Consider the following 14,554-nt stretch of genomic DNA (forward strand, 5'->3'; position numbering starts at 1 on the left):
CATTCACGCCACACAAGACAAAAGAGTACAGTACACCCGTGCACCCTCCTCCAAGAGTAAAAGAATAGAGTACTCGACAACCGCGTGACTACTCGACTAAGCACTCAGAGTGGCTCCCAATAACAAAGGATGGACAAGCATTCATTTCAAACAACATTCAAAACATTGTCTCAAGTACTCCGAAGTTTACAAGGCTACACAAGCCTAAGGCTCCTCCAAAGATACAAACTCAGACATTTTCGAAGCAATTGGCTCAGCCTCCTCAAGGTATTGCGCATAAGCTTCCTCTGTGCAGTTCTGAGCTACGCCATCACCAGCCACCATCAAATCTGCTCGCGGGTAATAAGACTTGACCACCGCAAGGACTTGTTTACAAACAGCCTTGCAGAGGTCAGCAACCTTACCCGGAGCAGTCTTTAACCGCTCGACTAGAGAACGGGGCTCCGCGTCGTCCTCAAGAGGAGCAATGGTATTAACAAAATCTTGAGCGGAATCAGTCAACTCTTGGAGCTCGCCTCGAAGCCTTCCTATGGTCCGGCCATGATCCCTACAGGCTACCATGGCCATAGCAAGCATAACTCCGTTTTGATTCTTCCTATCTCTCTGATACTCGCATGCAGCCTGTGCTTCAACCAGTGATGCCCGAAGATGATTAGCCTCGTTAGTTACTCGAGCATGCGCGTTCCTCCAATCAAGGAGCTAGCTACTCGCAATAGCCTCTTTCCTCTTGAGCTCTGCAAAAACCAACAAGTTCAAAAACCCCGAGTACAGTCGGACATACTTAAAGAATAGCAAGTACTCACCTTGATACTTCTTGTTCAATGACTTATAGTGGCTCTCCAACTTCTCTTGCAAAACCTCATGATCCCTCCGCTCAACGGCGAAGGACTTCACAGCATCCTCATGAACTTTCAAGGATTCAGTAAGACGGTTGCACTCTTGCTCCAATTGTGCCAGCCGCTGCATAGAGTCATTTCGCTCCTGGAGGGCCCGAGCATTCCTTTGAGCTCTGTCATATAGATCTTGCAAATAAAAGCAAATCATCAAATTTTCAGCAAAAAATAGGCAGACAAAAGAAACAACACACCTGAAAGCTCTGGATAGCTCTCCGAAATTCCAACTCCGATGGAAGTTCGAGTACTGGACCTTCATCACTCTTTACAACATGAGGCTCTGGAGCTGTACCCAAGGCTGTACCTGAAATGACATACATTAGTTAACACCAGTACCCCGACTATATACCTGGTGCACCTGCCTCTTTGGCCTTAGCCACATCAATTAAAGCCAGACCACCACCAGTAGACGTTGAGGAAGGTACACCACCAGAACCCGAAGGAACCGCAAAATCCTCCACCGAGCGGATTACTTCTTGAAGCATGGACATGGTGGCACCAAGACGACTAGTATCAACCTCGGATACATCATCAACGGACAAATCAACCAAGGGAGTAGAAAGAGTAGTCGAAGGATAAGACTCCACTCCTGCCTCCATAGGGATAATGTCCTTTGCATCCCTGCAACAAAATACAAAGTCATCACACGCCTTTCAAAAAAAATTCGAGGATATGTTACAAAGCAAGATTCAAAAACTTACCAAGATGACCGTGGCGGCAATCGCACGCGCTTCTTCTTGGTAACAGGTGGTCGAGTACTCGACACCACAGGATCAGCTGAAGGTGCGATGTTTTCGCCAAGACCTGCAAAGACAAGGTTAAGACTACAACAATTTCGGACTAGCGAAGATAGTAAGAAAAAAACTCACCACTAGCAATAACATTGGACAACAAAGAGCCAGCAGCAATCACTGGCGATTCTACCTCCGCAATATTCGTCACCCCAGCAGGCAAACATAAAACTGCCTGGTCAGGGACTAGCAACTCGGTAGCCGACGGGGTCAGGACTGTTGGCTCAGGGGCTGCTCCAGAATCCGCTAGTGGCACCCCCAGTGGCAATTCTTCAACAGATGCAACACCAACATCATCCTTGGCGGTCGCGACTACTTCATTAGAAGTAGCCTCATCACCACCAAGGGTTGCGTCGACAACCATCTTAGGCAACTAAAATCATCAAAGGATCAAAGGATAACTCTACCAAAAGTTACCAATGAATGCACGACTACATACCTTGGTGCTCTGTGACCTCTGGGGAGTCAAACTCGAGGTAGAAGCAGACTTCACAGCAGGCCTCTTCTGAACTACTCGACGTTTCTTCGTATGAGGAGAAGGCTCATCTTCTGATTCTTCAACAACTAACTCCTCCGTAGAATGCGCTAGATAGCTGAAGAGAACCCAGGACTGCAAACAAGTCGTTACTCAATGATGTCCCAACATCTTGAAAAATACAAGTCAAGCAAAATAACATACCTCTTGCGGCCCATACCAAGCATCAAATTGGCGAAGGGCTCCAAGAATAACCGGTACTCCCTGATAATTCTTGAAAAACTTTGCTAGCAGTGCCTCCATGTCATCATCAGATATATCGTCAGGAGACATACGCGACGGATCATTAAATCCCGAGTACTCCGAACCCGAGCGAGCCCGCTGCTACAAAGGCTGAACTCTCCTCTTAAGAAAACTAGCAGCTACATTAATACCAGTCAAGCCCAGCGACTTCAACTCGGCAATTTCGCTCAACAAGTTATCAATCTCAGGAGTATCTTCAGGCTCGCTCACCTAATTCTCCACGTGCTTCGGTGCATGACCATGTTGGGATACGAGGTAGGCTACACTAGCGCAAAACAAAATTTTCTACCGCGTAAACCAGGAAAACTGCCGTATAAGGATCACGGGATTACCACTCGACGCACTACTGGTGCGGAAGATGTAGATTCACGTCGATGCAGCGAAGTGGATCAGCGTAGTCGTACATAGTCGATCAACGTAGTCGTACGTAGTCGATCACGTCAACGTCCAGCAGCTCCTCAGCAGCTCATCCACGTGCAGCAAGATCACCCTCGTGCCGCGGCTCGTCGGCGGCTCATCCAAGTGCTGCAGGCGCAACACCTCCAAGGTATCCACACGTGCAGGGAGGAAGCGTCGCAAGCTGGACTGCTAGATCCGCGAGTTGCAACAGGCGAGGGCGTGGGAGGCGCGGCAGGTGTGTTTCGCCAAAAAGGTGTAAACCCTAGGGTGCCCCCACCCCTCTATTTATAGAGGTTCCTAACAGGCCTCTGGGTCCGAGGCCCATTAGTACTTCTAAACCTAATCCAACTCGGATCACATCCCAAATTCGGCTTGGAAGATGGAGTTTCGGGCATCCGAAGTTTGGAACGTTAGGACGCCTAACTTTGTTTTGCAGGATGTATGTATGTATCTTGTGATCAGTATGGCCCCCTTGTGTATGTGATGCATGTGTGTAACTCATTTGTGACCTGCGTGTCGCGCGTACGGCAACACGGCAGGAGCCATATGTGTTGTCACTTTATTGTATTTAATGGTCTGCGTACCAATCTGTGATGATCCAAGCAACTATGTAATCTTCATTACTAGATTCTTTACTAGCTATTAGGCGTAATAGCATGTTCTAGTTCTTGGAGGACTCATCACCAGGAGGATGGCGCACATGGAACATGGAGATGGAGATCACCATGGTGAACAGGTTCTATGGAGATGGAGATCACCATATGAAAACGGGCCATACTGTGTCACAACTGTGTGAATGCTATTCTGTTTATGTTTTACTTTCTGCATGCTGTGATGTTAGAAGTAGAACGATCCCTCACAAAGTTTAAGTTAGTATGCCCTCCCAACTAAAACTTGCACCGTCCCATGTCTTGTACAATTAGTGGTGGGTCTATGAAATTAGGGTGCCACTAGTTTTCCTTGACTAGACGGGTTTGTGTCGAACACTTACACGCATAAGGGTTGGTTTGCTTAACAAGGTTATCTTAACGGTTAAGGACCTTGGGGCATAAAGGTTGGGCGCCGAGACATAGAGATGTCACCCAACAACAGGAGTCATCTGTGATATGATTAGCAAAAGTTGCTTACCGATCTACCTTGTTTGCTAGCGGTGATGCTAAAGCTCACTAGTGGACTTGTTAGTTGTGGATCCTGAATCACTAAGTTTCAATAGAGGGATATTGATTTTAGTGGGAGTAGATTCTGTTAAAATAGTTTAATGTGATTTGCTCTATCATGGATACGTTTGTCTTAGTGTATTTTGCATTACTTTGTTGTAGATTAAATGGCACCTAGTAGCACTACACCGTTTGCTTTGCGTTCGGTCCTTGAGAAGGACAAGTTGAATGGAACAAATTACTCGGATTGGATCCGTAACCTGAGAATTGTTCTCAGGGCTGAGAAAAAGGAAGATGTTCTAGACAACCCACTACCAGAAGAACCTGCTGATGATGCACCCGCTGCTGCTAAGAATGCTTACAAGAAAGCATGTGATGCTAACCTCGAAGTAAGCTGCCTTATGCTTGCTTGCATGGAACCCGAGCTGCAGATGCAGTTCGAAACAAACCATGAGGCGCACGATATGATCGTGGCGCTTAGAGACATGTTCCAAACACAGGCCAGGACTGAAAGGTTCAATGTGTCTAAGGCCTTTGTTGAGAGCAAGCTAGCAGAAGGCGCAGCAGTAGGACCACACGTAATCAAGATAGTTGGTTACACTCAACGGTTGGAGAAGCTAGGCTTCCCACTGGGCCAAGAGTTGGCCACTGATTTCATTCTTTCGTCTCTTCTGCCTAGCTGTGGGAACTTCATCTCGAACTACCATATGCATGAGACGGAGAAGGGTCTGAATGAGCTGTGTGGCATGCTTAAAACAGCAGAGGCTGACATCAAGAAAAGCGCTAGTACCAGCCATGTGATGGCTATACAGAACAAGCCTAGCTTTAAGAAGAAGGGCAATTCTTGGAAGAAGAAGGGCAAGGCTGGATTGTCCAAGCCAAACCCAGCGCCCAAGGTTAAAGCTGGACCTGGACCTGCTCCAGACAAAGAGTGCTTTTACTGTCATGAACTTGGTTACTGGAAGAGAAACTGCAAGCAGTACCTAGCTTCCTTGAAGAATGGCGGAAGTAAGAGTACTTCTACCTCAGGTACGCTTGTTGTTAATGTTATAGACAACATATTTCTCGCTGATACAATTATTAATTCTTGGGTATTTGATACCGGATCGGTTGCTCATATTTGCAATTCGATGCAGGGAATGATAAGAAGTAGAAGCGTGGAAAGAGGAGAAGTTGATTTCCGCGTGGGCAATAATGCAAGAGTTGCTGCGTTGACCGTCGGGACGATGCAACTCCACCTCACGTCAGGATTTATTATGGAGTTGAATAATTGTTATTTCGTTCCTAGTTTAAGTCAAAACATTTTGTCTCCTTCATACTTGATGAAGGATGGTTATTCATTTACGAGTGAAAACAATGGTTGTGTGATCTCTAAGAATAATATGTTTATGGCTTTTGCACCCATTGTGAATGAATTATTTGTTTTAAATCTTGATGGTTCACCTGTCTGTAATGTAAGTGCTAAAAGGCCTCGGCCTAATGATTTGAGTCATACCTACTTGTGGCATTGTCGTTTGGGTCATATAAGTGAAAAGCGCATGAAGAAGCTCCATTCTGATGGACTTCTAACTTCGTTTGATTTTGAATCATACGAGACATGTGAGGCTTGCTTGCTAGGCAAGATGACCAAGACGCCTTTCACAGGATTTCCTGAGAGAGCAGTAGACTTGTTGGAACTCGTACATAGTGATGTATGCGGACCAATGAGCACGACGGCTAGAGGAGGATTCCAATACTTCATAACTTTCACTGATGATTTTAGTAGATATGGCTATGTCTACTTGATGAGGCACAAGTCTGAAACCTTTGAAAAGTTCAAGGAATTTCAGAATGAAGTTGAAAATCAGCGTGGCAAGAAAATTAAGGCCTTGCGGTCTGATCGTGGAGGCGGGTATTTGAGTCACGAATTTAGCAATCATCTGAAGAGTTGCGAAATTGTTCCACAACTTACGCCGCCTGGAACACCTCAGAGAAATGGTGTATCCGAGCGACGTAATTGAGCTTTGTTAGCCATGGTTCGATCAATGATGAGCCAGTCGCTCTAGAAACAGCAGCTTTTGCACTTAATAGGGTACCGTCTAAATCCGTAGTTAAGACACCATATGAGATGTGGACTCGAAAGACTCCCAATTTGTCTTTTCTAAAGATCTGGGGATGTGAAGTGTTTTTCAAGCGACTTCAGTCGGACAAGATCACGCCCAAGTCGGATAAGTGCATTTTCGTGGGATATCCAAAGGAAACTTTAGGATATTATTTCTACAACCGGTCAGAGGGCAAAGTGTTTGTCGCTCGGAACGGGGTTTTCCAAGAGAAAGAGTTTCTCAAAGGAGAAAAGAGTGGAAAGACAGTGCATCTTGAAGAAGTTCAAGATGAGCCGATCGGGCAAGAATCAATGAGTGATGCTAACGTAGCAGAACAAGTTGAGATACCCATGGCAAGAGAAGCACCGCCACAACCACGAAGGTCGGCAAGGCTCCGCGAAATGCGGGAAATATTATTGTTGGACAATGATGAGCCTGCGACATATGCAGAAGCAATGATGGACCCAGACTCCGAAAAATGACAGAGTGCCATGCAATCCGAAATAGAGTCCATGGGAGACAATCAAGTTTGGAACTTGGTTGACCCGTCTGATGGTGTTAAAGCCATAGAAAGCAAGTGGATCTATAAGAAGAAAAAGGACATGGATAGAAATGTTCACATCTATAAAGCATGACTTGTCCCAAAAGGTTTTCGACAAGTTCAAGGAGTTGACTACGACGAGACTTTCTCGCCCGTAGTGATGCTTAAGTCCATTCGGATTATTCTAGTTGTAGCTGCATATTTTGATTATAAGATATGGCAGATGGATGTCAAGACAACTTTCTTGAATGGAAACGTAGCTGAGGACGTGTATATGATACAGCCTGAGGGTTTTGTCGATCCGAAAAATACTGGAAACGTATGCAAGCTTCAAAGATCCATTTATGGATTGAAGCAAGCATCTAGGAGTTGGAACATTCGTTTTGATGAAGTGGTCAAAGGGTTTGACTTCACCAAGAACGAAGAAGAGTCTTGTGTTTACAAGAAGGTTAGTGGGAGCTCTGTAGTATTTCTAATCTTATATGTGGATGACATATTGCTGATTGGAAATAACATTCCTATGCTTGAGTCCGTAAAGACTTCACTGAAAAATAGTTTTTCGATGAAGAACTTAGGGGAAGCGGCATATATTCTGGGCATTAAGATCTATAGAGATAGATCGAGAAGGCTTATAGGATTAAGCCAAGATACTTACATTGATAAAGTGTTGAAATGGTTCAGCATGGAAGAGGCAAAGAAAGGGTTCTTGCCTATGTCACATGGCATACATCTCAGCAAGACTCAGTGTCCTTCGACTGCTGATGAGCGGGATCGCATGAGTAGAGTGCCATATGCCTCGGCCATTGGATCTATCATGTATGCAATGATAAGTACTTGCCCAGATGTTTCATATGCGCTAAGTATGACAAGCAGACACCAGTCTGATCCAGGTGAGAGTCACTGGACAGCGGTGAAAAAACATTCGTAAGTACTTGAGAAGGACTAAAGATATGTTCGTCGTCTATGGAGGTGAGGAGGAGCTCGTTGTAACAAGTTACACCAATGCTAGTTTCCAAACCGACAGAGATGATTCAAAGTCACAATCAGGATTTGTGTTCACGCTAAATGGTGGTGCTGTTAGTTGAAAGAGTTCCAAGCAGGAGACGGTGGCCGATTCTACGACAGAAGCCCAGTACATCGTGGCTTCGGAAGCCGCGAAGGAGGGTGTTTGGATAAGGAATTTCCTCATTGAGCTTGGTGTGTTCCTGAATGCGTCCAGCCCATTGAATCTCTACTGTGATAACAATGGGGCAATTGCGCAGGCAAAGGAGCCAAGGAACCACCAGAACAACAAACACGTAATGCGGCGATTTCATCTCATTCGAGACTTCGTTAACCGGGGTGAGATCAAGATATGCAAAATACACACGGATATGAACATTTCTGATCCGTTGACAAAACCACTCCCGCAGGCTAAGCATGATGCGCATGTAAGAGCTATGGGTATTAAGTACCTTCTAGATTGACTCTAGTGCAAGTGGGAGACTGTTGGAGGTATGCCCTAGAGGCAATCATAGAGATGATGATATTCCATTTGTATCCATGATTTATATTGTGTTCCTTGCATATCCATTAAAGGCAACTTGAATTGATTTGTAATTATGTGAATTGTGTGTGAAACTCTTTACTTGTATGGTTATTCTAAAGTTGTCCCTAGTCGGAGTTCATGTGAGGACACACATGAATATTAGACTAGCACATGTATTAGTTGATGACTATGTTTCACAAGTCATGGACATGGAGATGTTGAACTAATAATGTGGGCACATGTGGAGACATGTGCTAGGACTGACCCAACACGAGAAGTAGTTCTGTCTTTAAACAACATATACGCTTTGTCCTTAGACCTGAGATTGTCGCATGTATTCAAGATGTGGATCGACCTACTTAGGGGCTATCAAATGATACGCCGTAACAGGGTAGTTATAAAGGTAGCTTTCGGGTTTGTCAAGAAGCATGCTATGAGACATGGTCAATCAAGATGGGATTTGCCCCTCTCTGATTGAGAGTGATATCTCTAGGCCACTCGAGTGATCGAATCCGAAAATGCATGGCCATGCTACGTACGGTTAAGAGTTAACCTACAAAGGGATTTCGAATCACAGGATCGAAAAAGAGCGGTCGGCTTGAAACTAGACCAAATATCGTGAGGCAAAGGGAATAGCATGTAGTCAAAGGGTTGGAACATTCGTTTTGATGAAGTGGTCAAAGTGTTTGACTTCACCAAGAACGAAGAAGAGTCTTGTGTTTATAAGAAGGAAAGTGGGAGCTCTGTAGTATTTCTAATCTTATATGTGGATGACATATTGCTGATTGGAAATAACATTCCTATGCTTGAGTCCGTAAAGACTTCACTGAAAAATAGTTTTTGATGAAGGACTTAGGGGAAGCGGCATATATTCTGGACATTAAGATCTATAAAGATAGATCGAGAAGGCTTATAGGATTAAGTCAAAATACTTACATTGACAAAGTGTTGAAGCGGTTCAGCATGAAAGAGGTGAAGAAAGGGTTCTTGCCTATGTCACATGGCATACATCTCAGCAAGATTCAGTGTCCTTCGATTGCTTATGAGCAGTATCCCATGAGTAAAGTGCTACTAACACCGCCTCAGTCGCCTCCTGCTTCTGCGCGCGCTCGTCAGAGTCGGCACTGCCGGAGCCCGACAGGCTGCCGACGCCGCCATCGACGTTCCCGGCGTCCGCACCACCAGCCGTCCCGAGCTTCGTCACCACCGTTCCCACTCCCACCGCGTCGAGTTCCACAGCCTCAACCGAGCACCGAGCATGCTGCCGAATCTGCCGTCACCTTCTAGGCTCCCTGCGCATCGCATCGGGGCAAACCGAGCCAAAGGCTCCATGCCCGTTGTCCCGCCGCGACGGTGCCTGCTGCCGCCCACCTGAACTACCATGGTGAGCACTCCCCTGCACTGCTCCTCCACCCCAACCGAGCCCACAGTTGTGCTTCCAACGTCTCACCGTCGGCCCTGCGCGCCTCTGCGGGCTAGGCCGCCACCGCCTTCTCCCATGGACCGCCTTCTGCGAAGCCCTCCGACCAGACCGACGCGACCAACAGAACCCCGGTGAGCCACTGGTGCTCGTCGACACTTGCCTTGATCCAATCGAAACCCCCCCCACCTCTCACCGGAATCGATCGCCGCCGCCGTCGCGCTCGGCACGCACAGGCCGCCCGCACGGCCACGCCCTACGCGCCGTGCCGCGACCTGACCTGGAGCCGCGAGTGGGCCCCGAGAACCCTGCCGGCCGGCCGTCGCTGTCGTCGTGGCTCCCCACCAGCCGGAAGCGGCCATCGGCCGGGCACCCCGGGGGAGGAGCGCCAGCAAAGATGGCGGCCATCTACGTGGGCATCGGGGTCTTGCTCGGCTTCACCGTGAAAAACTAGAGAATGAAAAAGAAGAGAAGGGTGAAGGCAACGCGGGCGTGGCGGCGCTGAGCACCGGCAACTGGGGTCAAACGGGTCATGACCCTGCTGATCCTCTTTCGGCCCACATGCTAAATTAAGGAACGGATCGACTTCGGAAGTGGCCGAAGCCGAACCGAACCCTTGCAGGCCCAGCCCGACGCTGCTTCTAAAAAAAAACAAAAAAGAAACCAGAGCAGTAGACTGTGTTTTACCCCCTCGTTCTCCCAATGGGTGTGCTCGGTCAGTCAAAATCCCTAACTTTTACTGAGCGGACACCGAGCCCGGCCGCCGCCGCCGCCGTACCCTGTTGCCACCATCACTGCACTGGTTTTTGCCGTCCAATCGGCGGGCGGGCGTCACCAGGAGCTATTCTCGACGCTGGAGACCTCTTCCGTCGCCGGCATTCCTCCTCCCAGGCTCGCGCAAGCTTGCTGCGTTGGGGTTTCGATCTGGCAACTGCCTTCTTCCAAAACTTGTCTTCGCGAGACGCGAGGTGCTTTGTAGGAGGTACTCAGGACTACTACATCTGTTTTCTTGCTCGATTACCCGGATCTCCGTTTCTTACCTGGCCATCTTCCTTCTCCAGTGCCCGCTGACGGTTTTTCCTCGTATCTGGCGAGCTTGTGAGTTGTTCTCTCCGGCGACGTTCTGCTAAAAAAGAGGTATTTAGATGGGTTTCCATCTCTCATATTTTAAGTCTTCCTACTGGATTTATTTATTATGACAACAGTTTTCTTTGCCCTGCGTGGCAGTTTGCTTCTTCTGGCAGTGATTGCCTTTGTTGGAAGTTGGCTGTTGGGCTTCTTGTGTGGTTGTTTGACACGATGGCAGGAGAACGTAAGAAACCAACAGCGGCGGAGAAAGGAAAAGCAATAATGGTAGAAGAAAAGAAAAGAGATAAGGCCTTTGAAGCTGCAGTAAATGCTGCCCATGCGGCAGAACGTCGTCGCCCAAGAGAACTTGTCATTCATGAACCGCCAGCCACTGCTGCAGAGTCACCTGCAGGGCTTCGTCGATCTGAACGCAACCGCACTGCCTCCACTGGGATGGACGCTAGAGGTACCCCAGGGTCTCGGAAGAGGGCACGGGATGATGTTGTAGTGCCTCCAACTGCTCCTCCCCCACCTCCTGTAAGTTCTTTTTATCCCACTTGAATCACTTTATTTAGAGTTTATGTTGTGTATAAAATCCGTCTCTATTTTTTGGAATTTGCATATCAAGTTGTTTGTGTTTGCGTTGCCCAATCTGAGCAGCCATAGGATCACAGTATAATAGTTACACAATGTAATAGTTTTTTTAACGAACCCCTCGAAATGATTGAGGGGGTGTTTGGATACTAGTTTGGATCCTAATTAGTTCGGATCCTAATTAGGAGGACTAAACATGAGCTAATTAGAAAACTAATTTTAGGAGGACTAAACATGAGCTAATTAGAAAACTAATTGCAGAACTCCTGTGCTAACTCGCGAGACGAATCTATTAAGCCTAATTAGTCCATCTTAGCAAATGGTTACTGTAGCACCACATTGTCAAATTATGGACTAATTAGGCTTAATAGATTCGTCTCGCGGATTAGATTCCATCTGTGCAATTAGTTTTGTAATTAACTTATGTTTAATACTCCTAATTAGCATCTAAATATCCGATGTGATAGGTGCTAAACTTTAGCGGGGTTTATCCAAACACTCCCTGAACAAAATAGTCTTTAGAGCTCAGGTCACATCTGCCTGCCTGCTTTCTTGACTCTCCGACTGAGCATTGCACTGTTTCTGTTACTCTGCTAGAAACAGGAAACCGTGAGTTTTCGCAATGCTGCTTCCAAAAGATAATAACACTCATATAGTCATATGACCTTGTATTTTCAATGGATTATATTTTGCGAGCTTTTAAATTTTGTATGACTTAGCACTTTTTAATTGGACAGTGTAACTTGTAACGTTAGTTATTACTTCTTAATATTGTTGCATTTTACTATTTTATGTATCTATATCTTAATCTGTTTTGTCATTTGTTTGTTTACATATATTTAGATTGTGGATGGAGACGATTATCGTGGATTGCTTTCAAAAGCATTAAGCTCTGTTGTGACGGTTGCATCTGACATGTCTGTCGGTTCGTCAACGGCAACAGCATACCGTACTGGTTTGATTCTTGTAGATGAGGAAAACTACACTTTGGTACTTACTATTCATAAACATCATAAGCATGGGTTTGCTGGTAAATTTATTGTCTACTTTGGAGGAGAAAAGTATCAAACTGAAGCCTATTTGCTTTCAAGGATTGTTGAAAATGACCTTGCGATATTGATTGTTCAAACTGATAAAAGGCATGAGGTTGTCAAATTTAGTTGTGATCCTTTAAGCTATGAAGTTATTTTCACGGTTTGTGCAACGAGTGGTACCAAATTGAATGATAAAGCCAATGCACCACTGGTTAAGGAATTGAATGGTAGTCTTGGTATATATAAAGGGACAGTGGGAACTCCATGTTGTGATGCATTGGATGCTTGTTATGAACATATAGTTGGATCTGAAAAATATTTCCAATTTGGTTTATCACTTCATGATGACATTATTACTTCGAAGAATATCGATGCTGAGAGACATACAGCAGAAATAGCAGTGTCAGCACCTGTATTTCGTTTGAATGGTGAAGCAGCTGGTCTGTTATTTTCGGAGGGTGGCTGGACCGATTCGAAAATTGGGCTGCTTGCAAAAAGTATCATCTTGTGCATGAAAAAAATTTTTGGATCAGAGTGGGAGGTAAATAACCACACATATGTTTTTATATATGATTGTTGTACTTGTGTATAAAAATGACTAACATGTTTCAGGAGAATCTGAAGGATGAGGCAGAAGATTGGTTGATTCGAAGACGATAGAGAGCTTCAGGTGCATGTTTCTATTTTTTAATCTTGTGCAATATACATATTCATGCTACATAACTTGTACTGATGATATCTTATCTTCTGTAGGAGCTTACCGTTTGAAGCAATATCACATAGTTTGCTGTTTGACCTTTTGTTGGGGCTTGCCCTTTGATGATTTAAAGCAACTGATGGTAACTTGTTGGTGCTGTGCTATCCCAAGTTCAAGCTTTATCAAACTGCAGCAACTCCATGTCAACAATGCAAGCTTAATTATCTATTTATGTATCTCCTTTTGGTTGTAATACTTAAATTGCTACTCACTAGTATTACAACTATCGCTATGGTTGAGTAGTCACGAACATGTAATATGTGATGAACTCACTAATTTAGTAGTATGTATGGGTGTAGCCGTGTGGCTGTCATGTGGTGGAGACTCGGTAATTCCTAGCTGGTATGCTGTACTGTATGTGAACTCGTGAAATTGGTCACTTGGTATTTTGTAATGATGGATTTACCTATTAGACTTTGATCAGGTGTTCATGTAGCATGTTTGTTTGATGAATTTATTATTGATTTGTGATGCTTTGGCTGAAATTGAGAGCCTGGTATATTGATACATGTAATTTTGCTTTGCAAACATTCTTGGAATCATGGGTAAGGATAACCCATGGGTGGGTAAGGGAACGTTTGGTTTCAAGGATGGGATAGGACGGAGCGGGACGGTCCTAATTTTAGGAGTATTTGGATGGGAGTCAAGTGGGATAGGGTCATCCGCTTAGAGGAATATTCCTCTAATATGCGGGACAACCCCATCCCTACAAATCGAGCGCCGTGCCTTTCCGTTGCGCGCTAGCGAGCAGGTGCTGGAGAAAGGCTTGAGCGGAATAGCACCAGCAGGGACGAGCGGCGGGTGACGAGCTCAGGCGGCCGCTACGCCGCCGGTCGGGAGAGCGGGAGCTCCGCCGCCGGTCGCGGGACGACAAGCTCCATCACGGCCAGGGCACGAGGCGGGCGGGGGCGGGACCCTAGGCAGCACGGCCGGGGCACAAGGCCGACGGAGGCGGGTCCTCAGGCGGCGCGGCAAGGGGCCGGAGCTCCACAAGCGGCGTGCTCCCCAGGCGGCGCGGCTGGTGCCAAGGGCTGGCGTGGTGACCTCCCCACGCGGCGCGGCGGCCTCCCCTGGCTGGCCGTTGTCACACGGAGGAAGATGTACTCGTGACAATGACAGGTGGGGCCCGCTGACGGTAGCTAACAGAAGCTGAAAACGGTGGTCGTCCCATCTACTTTAGTACCTCCAACCAAACAAAAAAATGGAGACGAACCCATCCTTCTCAACCAAACACGAGTCGGGACGATCCTATCAAAAAACTGGGATAGGACCAACCCATCCCATCTCGTCTCCAAACCAAACACACCCTAAGGGTACCGTGCGTGGGTATGTGTAAATTAGGGGGTAAAATATTTTCTTTTGGGTAAGTGTATGGGCAGCACATACCCAGCGGGTAATTACCCATTGCCATCTTTAAACAGCACTTTCTTGTGGAGGCATATTCCTGTTGCTACCCCCATAAAAGGGAACTGCTACGATACAGTATGCAAACAGCAAGTCACTTTTCAGTCTT

The 14,554-nt window shown here is 46.3% G+C and overlaps 1 protein-coding gene across 3 annotated transcripts; it reads left to right on the forward strand.

Annotated features, from left to right (window-relative positions):
- Nucleotides 1-10,281: 10,281 nt before the first annotated feature.
- LOC117862190 (uncharacterized) lies at nucleotides 10,282-13,459 on the forward strand. 3 transcript variants are annotated; one of them, XM_034745720.2, is made up of 6 exons: nucleotides 10,282-10,570; nucleotides 10,650-10,725; nucleotides 10,794-11,193; nucleotides 12,094-12,825; nucleotides 12,897-12,954; nucleotides 13,038-13,459. In XM_034745720.2, exons 3-5 carry the CDS (start codon nucleotides 10,888-10,890, stop codon nucleotides 12,942-12,944), a joined length of 1,086 nt encoding a protein of 361 aa, XP_034601611.1. In that variant the 5' UTR covers nucleotides 10,282-10,570; nucleotides 10,650-10,725; nucleotides 10,794-10,887; the 3' UTR covers nucleotides 12,945-12,954; nucleotides 13,038-13,459. The 3 variants fall into 3 exon arrangements, with proteins under 3 accessions (XP_034601611.1, XP_034601612.1, XP_034601610.1); XM_034745721.2 differs by having other exon boundaries at nucleotides 10,816-11,193; nucleotides 12,909-12,954; XM_034745719.2 differs by having other exon boundaries at nucleotides 10,283-10,570; nucleotides 10,816-11,193.
- The last annotated feature ends 1,095 nt before the right edge of the window (nucleotides 13,460-14,554 follow it).

This window comes from Setaria viridis, chromosome 6 (genome assembly GCF_005286985.2).
Source record: "Setaria viridis chromosome 6, Setaria_viridis_v4.0, whole genome shotgun sequence".
NCBI lineage: Eukaryota > Viridiplantae > Streptophyta > Magnoliopsida > Poales > Poaceae > Setaria > Setaria viridis.